General features: G+C 42.7%; 1 protein-coding gene across 1 annotated transcript in view; it reads left to right on the top strand.

The window, feature by feature from the left end:
• Positions 1 to 5,710, top strand: part of LOC149457476 (oxysterol-binding protein 1-like) — a 49,913-nt gene extending 44,203 nt beyond the window's left edge. Inside the window, exon 14 of the mRNA XM_089683698.1 lies at positions 915 to 5,710. Within this exon, the coding sequence (XP_089539824.1) occupies positions 915 to 1,057 (143 nt within the window). The 3' untranslated portion in view covers positions 1,058 to 5,710. The remainder of the gene's footprint in view (positions 1 to 914) is intronic.
• The last annotated feature ends 8,326 nt before the right edge of the window (positions 5,711 to 14,036 follow it).

Below are 14,036 nucleotides of genomic sequence, written 5' to 3'. Positions count from 1 at the left end.
CCTTGTATGTGCACAGGAGTCACTTCATCACGGTACAGAGTGGTGCTGTAAAATATACTGTGCTGCGCATGCGTGACTTAGGCTAGGTTCATATATGTGCGGGTGGTGCCACTGCAGATTCGCACAAAAATCCGTGCAGCCGCGCCACCCACATAGAAGAATGCGGACCCGTGGGCGGGTGCCATTAATTCTAATGGCATGCCAGCCACACTGGAAATCACAACTGCACTGGGAACAGAGGTTCCCGCGAGGACTGCATTTTCAGAAGAAGTGAAGGGACCTCTTTCCTGCGTGTCCCGGGGCACGGGAGTACATTCAAATGAATGGGCTCTTAGTGCCCCCGCAGGAACACAGATATGTGAACCAGGGGTCAGTGTACATTACCGCTGACAGGCTGGGAGATACATTGAAGCAATAGACTGACAGCCTTTATATTACCTTATTATAGGTTTCCTTTAATGTACTTGATAGGCGGAGGGTCATTTACAGCAGGTCACAGCTAAGGAAAGTTATTGCCAAGAAAAGAAATTTGGTGAGGTTTGGCACAGGCTGTAAACAGGAAGACTCAACTGACCTTATGCATTAAGGAAAAAAGTTGCTGCAAGGAAAAAGTAAAAATTGCAGGTATGAATGAGCCATTACCTGTCACCATCTTCGATTGGAGGCATTTGGGTTCTTTTTTTTTTCTCTTCTCCGTTTGCCGCAGTTGTCTGGATCATAGGGCTGTTTCAAAAACTTCATCTTTTGTCATTGTGAGTGCATTACTTACTTTTTCCTATAGCGTGTGTTTGGCACAGACATACGTTTTGTAAAGGTTGTCAGATAGTGGGGTTGCATATTGATCGTTGCAGATAGTCACACTTTTAGACCAGAGTCATCCTTTAATTTTACCTTGTTTTTTTGGTTTTCTTCAGATTCTCCAGTGGATCCCTACAAACCACTGTGGTTTGACCGCAAGATGGATCCTGTGACCAAGGAAATGACACACATCTACCGCGGCACTTACTGGGATGCTAAAGAACGGCAGGATTGGAATGCCTGCCCAGATATCTTTTAAGGGACAATGGGAAGTGACAACATCTCGATCCCCTCCCATGTCCTCTTCCACCCCATGCTCTCTCCTTCTCTTTTTACCTTCAGTGATGCCTTACTGACCCTAGTTCAGCCCCCCTTTTTGGATAGGGCAATGCTCTGCAGACATTTCCCATGGTGCTTTGCTCCTGTTTTGTCACCCATGGCCCATCCAGGCCTTTATTCATCAAACTTTTTTGTGCAGAAGCAGTATTCTTGTTACCCATAGCAACCAATTCTTTTTCAATCTCTTTGTGCAATATGGAGAAATTAAAGGGGCAATATATGGACAGCCCAGTTCAGGCTTTGGACCTTTTTGCAAACAAAGCCCACTGTATCTTTTTCATGTATGGGAATGCTTATACCAATGCTGCAAACCATAATTTAAGAGCACTTATGTAGTGCACAGGCAACAAATCCTAAAGTATACATACAGTGACCACAGATGGGTTATATAAAGGGTCAGTTCACTCTAATGAACTACTATGTGGGTAATGGGTAGGCACTCCTGAGTAGAATCACCAACTGGCTTGTAAGTAGGGACTTTCGTCAGCATTTGACAACCATTGGGCCCATCCCACTGCTGCTATTGTCCCTTGTAAGTCTCCTGTTTTCTGATAGGGAAAATGCATCGGTAAAATGGATGCTCCTTTTGGAAGGACTGCAACTTATGGGGGGGTGGAGAACCCATAGGGACTACTTGAGGAATTTAAGGGGCCTGCTTTGATATTCCCAATTAGGAAAGTGGCTGGTTGGGTTACCTGCTGACTTTGTGTTTCTCTCTGGGATTCTTGTAGTTTCCAGGAGGGTAGTTGTTAAAGAACAGGAAGACTGAGAGTCGCTGATGTTACATGTCAGAGCCAGAAGATTCTTGGGGAGATCTGCCCATAACTGAAATAAGTTTTTGGGGGGTTACCCAACATCCATAACTGCCAATCAGAAATCCACTGGTTACAATATGTGGGTTGAAGGATAAGTTCACCTTTTGGACAAAAATAATAAATTCACATTTTTTTGCAGGTAATAAAATGTGCATTATTTTTGTCCAACGGAGCCTGTAAAGCATTGCACCAGCGATCAGTAGATTGCTTATATCACGGGTGTCAAACTGGCGGCCCTCCAGCTGTTGCCAAACTACAAGTCCCATGAGGCATTGCAAGACAGACCGTTACAAGCATGACTCCCAAAGGCAGAGGCATGATGGGACTTGTAGTTTCGCAACTGCTGGAGGGCCAGCAGTTTGACACCCCTGGCCTATGCCATGCAGGTCTCCTGAAGATCTGTCAGAATATCTTCTTGGGATGTACAAACAAGCAGATATTCTGGCAGAAAGCTTCAGTGAACTACCACGATGCCATGGTAGTTCATTGAAAACTACAAGCCCGCATCCGCTAAGGCTGCCAGGATTTGTAGGCACTCGTTCACAGAACTCTGTTTTCAAATCTGACAGAAGTTTCCCTGTACTATGTCAGAGAGAGAGGGGGGCGGCAGGCACGGCTGCAGCTTTGGGAACATGTTCCATGTTCCGCCCTAAAAACGGGTGGAACATGTAACACGTTCCTAACTTAGTCTTTAAATTGGTTTTGTGTTTGGTAGCTATTGGTTACTGCTAGCAATAACTGTTTGCACTGCTACTGTAGGCAAAAACAGATGTTCTTCCTTTCTACTAAATAAGGAACTGCTGTGTGGTTTCTCCAATAGAATCCTTCCTCTCTGACCAATAAAGACCAATAAAAAGAAAGGAAAGTATGACCAACAGGAATTTGTCAACCATAAAAAAAAAAGTTCTATGAAATGAAAGAACTTGGAAATGTTTTAAAGTGACCCTGTCATCCAAAAATCTTACATTGCTGTTTAAGTGCAGGCTCCTTGTGGTGCCTGAAAATACCGGTCTACTGTACTAGTCTTCAAATCAATTTGTGCTTGAGAAAGGTTGAAGGCCCAGGCTTGTATACTGAGCCTGACTTATCTACAAGTTGAAACAAAGCCTTTTTTGCTCTGAAAGCATACTCTGACAAAGGGAGTAAATCTTTAATAAGTAAGCTTGCACAAATGTGATGTGGGAATTAATTTTCAGGTCATTTCAAAATCCCAAACTTGACTAGTGTTCTTTATCCAAAAATTGCTGGCAGGTGCAGGCACATCAGTGTTGCACATACCTGCTACAGCACGGGTGTCAAACAGCTGTTGCCAAACTACAAGTCCCATGAGGCATTATAGGATTGACAGTTACAAGCATGACTCCCAAAGGCAGAGGCATGATGGGACTTGTAGTTCCGCAACAGCTGGAGTTCCTCCAGTTTGACACCCCTGATCTACAGCTTTCACTCCCGCTGCTCTGCATAAATACCATGACATTGATTAGGCGTAGCTTTCTCTACTGTCTTCTCCCGCACATTCCTAATAACCAGTGAGGTGACGTCTAACTGTGATCAGCTAAAAGAAATGTTTGCAAGACAGAAGGGGGTCAGCAAGCTCTAAGACTACCAGAGATTGACCATGCTTTGCTTGAACAGGAAAACCCATCATTGGAGGCGCTTAAAGCTGAGATACCTGCATTTTATACTTGTGGGCAAATTTATTTATTTTTTGCGTCTGCAGTCCTTTTAAGCTAGGTGTCGCACTAGTAAGTTCTGATACATTGAAACAATAGTGGCAAGGCCCACAAACTGCATGTCTTTGAAGTGACCTGAAATATAGACCGCTTTGAGGATCGGTGTTGAGCACCAAGGTCTGGAGCTCTGCCACTCCCAACACCTCTCTGGTTACCAAATAGTTAAAACTCTATTCTCTTTCTTCTGTGGCACCACACACTTACTACCAAAACTAGCTGCGGGGACAGCTTTCTTACTGCAAGGAAGAAGCCTCTGTCAGGGAAAGTGGCAGTTGCCTTCTGGTGATTCTATTGTTGGTGTTGAATCACCAACAATTACCAATGTGTCACATGAATTGGTGTCACATGGCCATTAGGATGACAAGGTTTTCATTCATGCATACCTAATATTTTCTTTGCGCTGTTACATAGTTTAATCCCTTGTTTGCGTGTAAAGAAAAGTTCTGTTTTGTTTTGTTTTTTTATCACACATCAATTGCCCAGAAGAACAGGCTTGACAGTGGAGCAGAACTGAGCAAATGGATTTGTGCAGTAAAACCAAATTCATAATTATGGAGGATCAGCAAGACCCCAATCCCTGTACAATGCTAGATTCACCAATCGGTAGATGGATTTGCTTCTCCCTCCTGAGCAGGGTTCATGCAAATCAAAGCAAGCCTGGTTACGTCGTGGACATGTGCCATGTACTGCTTGACTGTCCTCTTTAGTTTGCTTTGCCGGCATGAAGCTGCACCAAACAAAAATCAGTCTTTGTGAAGAAGGGAAATTCAAGCTTGTTTGCGTAGGAAAGGTCACTGTTGGTAAAAATGTGAAATGATTCTGTTGCTAGCTGGGTAGGTTTCAATCCAACCAGGTCTTAATTGAAGCAGGTAAGATCTAGCTGGGTCAAAACACATCAGCGGAGACTGCAGTCCGTTCTCTCGGGACTATAAACATTTGGGTGAGCTGACCCTAAACTCAATAGGTAATTTACAGCTGTGAGTTCATTGGATTAACGGTCGTTTTTTACACTTTAGTAGTCTTCTGTATGAGATACTTACCAGTCAAGAAACAGAACAGTGTTTTGAGATAAACCACACTGCCAGCGCCATGCTGCTTGTAGTGAAAATAGACTAGTTACTTGGGTAAAACATTGGAACAAAAAAGGCCAAAATCTACCCCATCAGGAGTCTGGAGCTTATCTTGGTACCTAGTTATTTGGGTAAAACATTGGAACAAAAAAGGCCAAAATCTACCCCACCAGGAGTCTGGAGCTTATCTTGGTACCTTGGCACCATTTTTATTTTATTTTTAAGTCCCGTCATAATAGAAACATGGGAGCTGCCATTGCCAACGTGTTTATTCCCTTGTTAGTATCACATCAAATAGAGAAGCAAGTCAGAGAGACGCTATAGCAGCTACCATGTCTTCTGACCAATCTTTATGTACATGGGTGAACTTTTATGCTCGCGTGTCCCATGACTAGTTTTAACTCGTAAATGACCTAGTCTGCATTACCAAAGCCCAAATCTTAACCTGGGCTTGCATAACAGGTCTCAGTCTGCAGAGCATTGCTCCCAGAACTCTTTCACCAGGTCTCCAAACCATCTCACTGCCCCCACCTTGAGCGCTAGGGTGGGTGGGGGTGCTGTCTTCTGCCTTATGTTTGATTTAATCTCTGTGATTTTTGGGTTTGTTGTGTGCATACGTTTTTTTTTTTTTTCGTTTTGTTTTGGGTTTTTTTTGTCTTGTTGTGGGGGAAGAGGAAGGCCGGGGACTGTACAATGTCTGACACCTCTGCTATAATTTTAATTTTTTTTTTTTTGGGCGAACAATTGAGGGTTTTGCTCTGTCAGTCCTGCCCCGACGTATATAAATATATATATATATAATGTATATTTTTCATTTCTGTCACTCTACCTCTCACTATTTGTCTCTCACCTTTTTTGTTTTGTTTTCATTTTTTTTTTGTTTTTTGTTCTATTTGTTTTTGTCTCTCTCGATTTCTGTGCAAATACTAAATTAAATAAAGATCAGATGACACTTCTTGAGTTGCCAGAAAACTTTTTTAATTTATTTTATAACAACATTTTGTTGGAATGTAGATCATGTGTTATAGCTATGGTGAAAAAAAAACTCCAGCTTAGCCTGGTTAGAGCTGACACAAGGCAAAGGAAAACCTACCCATGTGAAAGCTTTCGGGTCTAAATGGTTAGCACTTCTGCCTGGCAGTACTAGGGTCATTGGTTTGAATCTCAACCTCGGCACCACCTGCCTGGAGTTTGCATGTTCTCCCTGTGCCTGCGTGGGTTTCCTCCAGGTACTCCGGTTTCCTCCCACACTCCATGCTGGTAGGTTAATTGAATCCTGTCTAAATTGGCCCTAGTATGTGTATGGATGTAAGTTAGGGACCTTAGATTGTATGCCCCCTGAGGGTTAGGGACTGATGTGAAGGTACGATATATATGTAAAGTGCTGCGTAAATTGACGGCGCTATAGAAGTAACTGAAATAAATAAAATAAATAGTGATTTACTGCCGATACACACTGCATTGCATTGCTGAATGGACCTGTTCTACCTGTTGAAAATTAGGAATTCTGAAACCTGGAGTGCACAGCTAAAGCTTGTTCCTGGCTAAGATACGGAATAGGTGAGCTGGCGTATTTTCTTCAATATAACTAATTCCAAAGTTACTAACAGCTTTCAACAATCATGCTAATGCATTTCACCCTTTGCCAGCATTAGTCATAGGTGTGATCAATACAAAATCAGTTAACCACTCTCGTCGGTCCGGGTGGGCGTCCTATGATGTCCTTCCCGGATCGTGGTTTGTGCAGGGCCGCGCTGTGGCGAGATCTGTCACCGGCTGTGTACCTCGGCCAAAGACAGATCTGTGTACCGGCCCCGTTGCCAGTAACGTGACCTGCTGTGACCAATCACAGCAGGTCACATGACAGTTGTATACAATGGATGGCTTCCTTTCATGCCATCCATTGTATACAAGTGTGTCTAGCTGTGAATGGTTACAGTGATCACATGCACAGGCTGGGTCAATCACAGCCCACCTGTGTCATGTGATTAGCTGTGGCCAATCACAGCAAAAAACCTGAATGAATCGATTTCATTCAGTTAAAGGCTTGGTTATAGCAAAAAAATTCTTTGCTATAAGCAAATTGTGAAAAAAAAAAAATACTGATCACTTCCCCAAAGTAATACAATGTTACTATGGTAATGTTATACTGCTTTGGTCATAGTGTAATATGAAAAAAAATCTTAGAGAATTTAATAAAATAAAAAAGTGAAAAAAATAACTACTTTTTTGTATTGTCACCAGTCAGTGTCCCTGATCACTACCACACCAGCTATATGATGACGCTGTACTGCACTGGTGACAGTATGTAAAACAAAAAAAATTGTGTAAATAATTTTTTTTGATTTCTTAATTTTATAAAAAATTACAACTTCAAAAAACTCGCCTGTTATGAAATGTCGGACTGTCTACTTTGCAAAAAGGGGTCATTTGGGGGACCCCTTTTTGCAAAGTAGTACTGTTCTGACATTTTTGGGCCTCAAGAAATTAGATTGGCCATCAGTACTTCAGGATTGATCAATTTGCAGATATATCCCATAGTTTGTGAACTCTATAACTTTCCTACAGACTAAATAATAAATACTGATTTAGGTTATTTTCACCAAAGAAATGTAGCAGAATACATCTTGGCCTAAATTTATGAAGAACAATTATTTGCAAACTTTTATAACAAACAAAGAAAAATGCGAAATTTTCTCAAGCTTTTTGCTCTTTTTTTGTTAAATTTAGCAAAAAATAAAAACCCCAGTGGTGATTAAATACTACCAAAAGAAAGCTCTAGTTGTATGAACAAAAAGATAAAAATTTAGTTTCTGTACAGTGTTGCATGACCGCACGATTGTCATTCAAAGTATGAGAGCCATGAAACCTGAAAATTGGCCTGGGCAGGAAGGGGGTAAAAGTGCCCAGTATAGAAGTGGTTAAAGTACCCTTTCACATACAGGTCTTTTTAGCACACTCCTCTTTGGCACTGAAATGCATAATGAGAGGGCTGCATGCTCGCCCATATCTGGAAGGAATTCCTTCCATAATGGAACCGAGGTTAAGCAGTGGCTCATTGGATCAAAACACAAGTTCACTGTATTGATATTAAAATTTAGTTTCTTAATCATACATCACAGGGCACAAAAGACTTCATATTCATGACTACTTGGGTTATTCTTCCACCTTCAGATGAAAGGACACTGGCCAAAATGGCACCCCACCCAGTTCAGCTAAGCCTTAGTTTTAAAAAAAAAATGTCATTAGGTGATAGGACATTTCAGATATTTATTTGTAAAAAATTTTGAAAACCATTAATTGTTTTCCTCCCACCTTACAATTATGCGCCACTTTGTGTTGGTCCATCACATAAAATACCAATCAAATACATTTACATTTTTGGTTGTAACATGACAAAATATGGAACATTTTAAGGGGTATGAATCCTTTTTCAAGGCACTGTACCTGCCTATGTCTCTCTGAAGATTTCCTTTTGTGGTCTTTAGTTCCCCTATATCCTGGCCTGTTCCTGACACATCACTGATGGGGTAGAAGAGGACTTAATTGGTTGCTACAGCCAGTAGGCCAAGAGGGACTGTACCTAGATTCCTCATGCAAGAGCGGGAATGGCCTGTAATGCTGCCGCTGGTCAGTGCAGGATCCTGCGGGCAATGATCTCCTACCCAGGAGATCATTGCCCGCAGTGACTGGTGGCAGTGTACCAGGTGAACTCCCTGGCACAGTCCTCTAAAGTACTAATCCATGGTCCAGAGCAATAATCAGCCGGAGAGGAAAGTTGAGTTCCTGAAAGCCTTGATGGCTGAAGACTGGTCTTACCAGCTCTGCAGCATTGACTGGTGAGTGCCCTTGAACTAGGCAAAGCACATGACAGTCTTCCCCTTTAGGGTTCCTTATGCGTTTGGGGCTGTTTAGCAGTGTTCAAAAGGAGTTCAGGAATGAATGTGTGCAATGATGTTATTATTGGGCGCTTTTTCACCAGTTCCTTGGGTGTAGCAACAAGTGCTTTGCAGGCTCCTGTAGTTTAGTACAGCCAACGGTTCAGCTACTCTGCCACAAGCCCATGCACAGCTGAGAGACATTCAACACAGGGCTCCGCAAGTATCTGGGGACACTTGTTTGCAGGGTTGACTGCCACTTTAGGTGTTTAAGCTTGTACCTACAGTCTTCTCAGATGGCTGGTCATTCCCCTTGGGATATAAAGGGTTTATGGATCATCAAAGTCATGGCCCTGTGCAGGCAGGGAAAGGCTGGGCTCCCAAATCCTATCGAATAGCGAGGGCCCCCTACACAGTTTGCCGTGCAATGGTTCCGCAAAAGGCCAGACTAACTGATTCCTTTTCTTTATCTGGTATTTCCACCGTCTCAGGAGCACAATCCTTCACTTGCTTTGTGAAAAGGGAGACAATTTTTCTGCAGCCAATTTTGGTTTAGTTAGGATTTTTGCTTTAACAGAAAAATCCTTTTCTTGGAGTACGTAACAGGACACAGGAATTACTCCCATTTTGTCTGTTCTCATTGCTTACTATAAAACTGAACTTGGCTGAGCTGGAAGGATTTATGTCCACATGGGAATTTTTTTTTTTTTAGTTAGCATCTATTTCCCTGAAGATTGCAGTGTAACTCAAGTAGTCTTGAATATGAAGTTCACTGTGTCCTGTGATGGACTCCAAAAAAAGCACACTGCTTAAAAAAAATTCAAGTAACACTTTGAAAACCCATCAGATCTCAATGGGGAAAAAAATCTCATGCTAGATATCTATACTGATATGGACTGGGTAATGTGTTAGGAACGTAAGGATGCCCCAATGTTTGATGGAAATGAAAATTATCAACCTACAGAGGACTGAATTCAAAGACACCCCGTAAATTAAAGTGAAAAAAATGATGCAGCAGACTAGTCCATTTTGCTGAAATTTCATATCAGCAACTCATAATGGTACTCGGTAGTTTGTATGGCCCCCACGTGCTTGTATACATTCCTGACAACATCGGGGCATGCTCCTAATGAGAAGACGGATGGTGTCCTGGGGGATTTTCTCCCAGATCTGGACCAAGGCATCACTTAGCTCCTGGACAGTCTGAGGTGCAACCTGGCGGCATTGGATGCACCAAGACATGATATCCCAGAAGTGTTATATTGGATTTAGGTCAAGCGAGCGTGGGGGCCAATCAATGCTATCAATTCCTTCAGCCTGCATGCTCTTGCCACATGAGGTCAGGCATTGTCAAGTACCAGGAGGAACCCAGGACCCACTGCACCAGCATAGGGTCTGACAATGAGTCCAAGTATTTCATCCTAATACATAATGGCAGTCAGGGTGCCATTGTCTAGCCTGTAGAGGTCTGTGCGTCCCTGATGCGTGAACGATGTTACAGGCAGCATAACATTCTCCACGACTTCTCCAAACCCTTTCACGTCTGTCACGTGCTTAGGGTGAACCTGCTCTCATCTGTGAAAAGCACAGGGCACCATTGTCGGACCTGCCAATTCTGGTATTCAATGGTAAATGCCAATTGAGCACAGGGCCTACTAGAGGATGTCGGGCCCTCAGGCCACCCTCCTGAAGTCTGTTTCTGATTGTTTGGTCAGAGCCATTCACACCAGTGGCCTGCTGGAGGTCATTTTGTACGGCTCTGGCAGTGCTCATCCTGTTACTCTTTGCACAAAAGAGCAGATACCGATCCAGCTGATGGGTTAACGAACTTCTACGGCCCTGTCCGGCTCTCCTAGAGTAACTGCCTGTCTCCTGGAATCTCCTCCATGCTCTTGAGACTGTGCTGGGAGTACTTGTGGCAATGGCACGTCTTGATGTGCCATCCTGGAGGAGCTGGACTGCCTGTGCAACTTCTGTAGGGTCCAGGTATCTCTTCATGCTACCAGTAGTGACACTGACCCTAGCCAAATGCAAAACTAGTGAAAAACCATCAGAAAAGATGAGTAGGGAAAAAAATGTCAGTGGCCTCCACCTGTAAAACCATTCTTGTTGTGGGGGTCATCTCATTGTTGCCCATCTAGTGCACCTGTTGTTAATTTCATTAACACCAAAACAGCTGAAACTGATTAACAACTCCCTCTGCTACTTTGCTGATCAGATCAATATCCCAGGAGTTAAATTGACTTGCTGCTATACAGTACTCTGATTTAAATAGTGTTCCTTTAATTTTTTTGAGCAGTGTGTTTTTAGGTAAACCAAATATCCTAACTTCCCTTTGGCATATGACTCCACTTGGATGCCTGAAGAAGAAACCTAATGTGTTTTTGAAAGCTAATAACTTCAACTTCAATTGGCCATTAAAGGGTGTCCCTTTTAAAATGCCAATGTTTCCTTGGTAAAAATCCGATATCTCTGATTTGTGTTAAAGATGCTGGTAGCTGAAACGTGGAATAAATTAGCGAGTCGTCAATCTGGTTTAGAGTGTCTCTACGAGACAATAACAAGAATATTTTTAAGTCACAACTTGTATTTATGTAGCTCTTTCATTAAATTACAGCACTGGAAACAAGAGTCAAAACATTGAGCAGTGGTGGTCAACTTACAAAATATGGGGGGCACTTCATAACATAACCAAAGGATCACACATAATATTCAGTGTATAAAAGCTGTCGGACTGAGGACATGCAACAGAAGATGCAGACTATGGGCATGCTTTAAGAGACAGGCTCTGGATGTGCTACAAGAGATAGAGTTGAAAACATGTAGTTGGAATTGGTCATAGACGGGGGAAATGTTTTAGGAGACAATTGGAGAACAGAAAAATGTTACCTAACACTGCTAGAGATCAGAGCTATTACAGAACCTTCACAAATCAAATGTGTTCTCCCTACAGCCCTATAAAAAATACTTTTGCCAAATTGAATATTTCTGTTGGCAAGATCTATTATAAAAGATGAGAGGAAACGAACATAAAGAGGTAAGTGATGAATATGAGAAAAAAGTAAGATAGTGTGAACAAAACCAAACCATTTAAATTATAGAAGCCAGTCTAAAAAAATTTTTTTTTTCATCCATTTAGAGACACAGGCAGTCTTAAATGATAAATTCATCTTTATAAAAAAATAAATAAATGCACTTTTTTTTCACTAGTAGCCTGCAAAGCATTGCATGTGTGATCCACAGATTGCAGGTTCAATGCAGGACTCCTTCAGACTGTCTGTGTAGGTTGTTTCCTTGTAAGGGCAGGCAGTTACACGACAGGAAAAAACAATGAACTACCTATAGCACTCAACAGCACCCTGGTAGTTCATTGAGAACTACAAGCTGACAGCCGCAAAGGTTGTTGGTACTTGGAGTTCTCCCATTCACAGAACTCTGTGAATGGATGACACGGCTGGGTGGGAGGAGGCCTACACAGCCACGGTTTATTTTAACGTGACAGCGTGTTCAGGCAGAATCAATATTATTCTTCCAGGAGCTGCAGGAGGTCTTGTTGCTTTCTTGCAGCTACCAGGCACAGTTGTCCTCATACTTGACTTTTAGTTTTGCTGCGACCAGACTTCCACTATATCAGGCATTGTTTGGTAAGCCTGGAACTGACCTTCAGGCACCGAGCGCCACTTGACTTTTGGTCTTATTGCGAGCAGGCCCCCTCTTGATCAGATGTTGCAGAAAAAGCCTGGAAGTGACCCTGGAGCACTGGGCTCCACCTTCATGCTTTTTGGACTGGTTCTAGTTAAGTTAGCTGTGGAGCACATTCAGAGCCGTTAGAAATACCTGTATGCTTGCTCTGTCTGAAGACCCACTTCTGTGAGCAGGCCAGTTGGGCTGAGCAATGAAAGCTCCATTTTTATTAGTCACTGGGCACCTAATTTACCTTTCTGTAGCTTGCTGTGGAAGGGGTTAACACTGGGGCTGAGCATGGATGTTATTTTATTCCATGGAATGTCATGCATGCGTACTCTGCAGTCTTTCCCTCTATACAGCATCAAGGAAGCATCTCTCTGCTGCTTCTCCTGCTATTAGAGCCATATGGATCCCTGATCTATTCCAATCTTCAGTGACACTTGGTGCCTCCTGGCCACGTAACCCTTCAGTCTTAAATGCAGTAGTCTGTCAGCTATCAGCCATCTCCGGTTCCCTCAGCTCAGCTCACATTGAACTCCCGTTCCCAAGCTTGGTTCTCTACTCGCAAAACATGGCATTCCAAGTCTGCCAAATTCACCAACAATCCCTTGGCATGAAGGTGCATCCCAACTTTCCAGAGGAGGGAGGTCTATTGACCTTTGCAGACTTTTGGCAGTCCTGCTTACCTGCTGCTTAGATGCAAGAGGTGGTATCCCAAGGTTACAAACTAAAATTTCATTCCCTGCCCCTAAATGCTTTCCATGGCTTTCTAACATCCAGTCTCCCTGTGTCTAATTAGCATCTGGTCAATGTCTATTTGGAGCTCTCTGAACTCTTGGACCAAGTGGTTATCACCCTAGTTTTTGCTGTTGAACTTTACCATTTTGGACTCAAGGCTGCTTTAAATGCATACAATCCAAAAATTCCAGAAGGGATCAAAAAGATACATTATTTCTTCGCTGGAGCCTTATTGAACATAAAGGATGTATACTTTCATGTACCCATCTTTCCAGGACTTTCATTTCTTGTGCCTTGTGATAAGGCATCTGCACTATCAGTTAATACTCCATCCATTCAGCCTGTCATCAGGTGCCAGCTCCATGGTTGGCCTTATTATGTTCTGAAGGTATCTCTATAGTGTGCTATTTGGAGGGTCTCCTATTGAGGGAACAGTCAGCAAAGGCTCTGAAGGGTAATGACTCTCCAGTTGTTGCAGAGGTTCAAATGGATCTTGAAACTTCAAAAGTTGTCACTGGTTCCAACACATCACTTGGAATACCTTGGGCTGGTCTTGGACACTTATTGGATCAGGGTGTTCCTTCTTCAAGAAACACTTCAGGCTCTCTAATCTCAGGTTTGTTTGCTGTATTCCTGGATCCATCAGACTTGCAGCTTCTGCATGAGAGTTTTGGGACTGAAAGTAGCCTCACTTGTTGCAGTATCATTTGACAAGTTCAATTACAAAAAATCTGCAACACGTCTTTCTGTCATCATAGGACAAATCAGTCTTTGTCTCTGGACATGCTTTTGTTTTACAATAAGGACCAGCCTGTCTCTGATCTGCTGGTTTACGAATTTGATGTTCTGGATGATCTGACGACAGATGCAAGCCTGTCAGGCTGGAGAAGTGTCCTGGACACTCTGTCAATGCATGGGACTTGGAATCTCATTTTCAATATCTAGAAATGTTTTGCAATTTGTCTGTCTTTTCAGTGG

The sequence above is a fragment of the Staurois parvus genome, unplaced genomic scaffold, assembly GCF_062004578.1.
Source record: "Staurois parvus isolate SC_StPar_1 unplaced genomic scaffold, SC_StPar_1.0 ptg000320l, whole genome shotgun sequence".
Taxonomy (NCBI): Eukaryota; Metazoa; Chordata; class Amphibia; order Anura; family Ranidae; genus Staurois; species Staurois parvus.
Note: the sequence above shows the minus strand (reverse complement) of the source record. Positions and strands in the feature narration are given on the sequence as shown.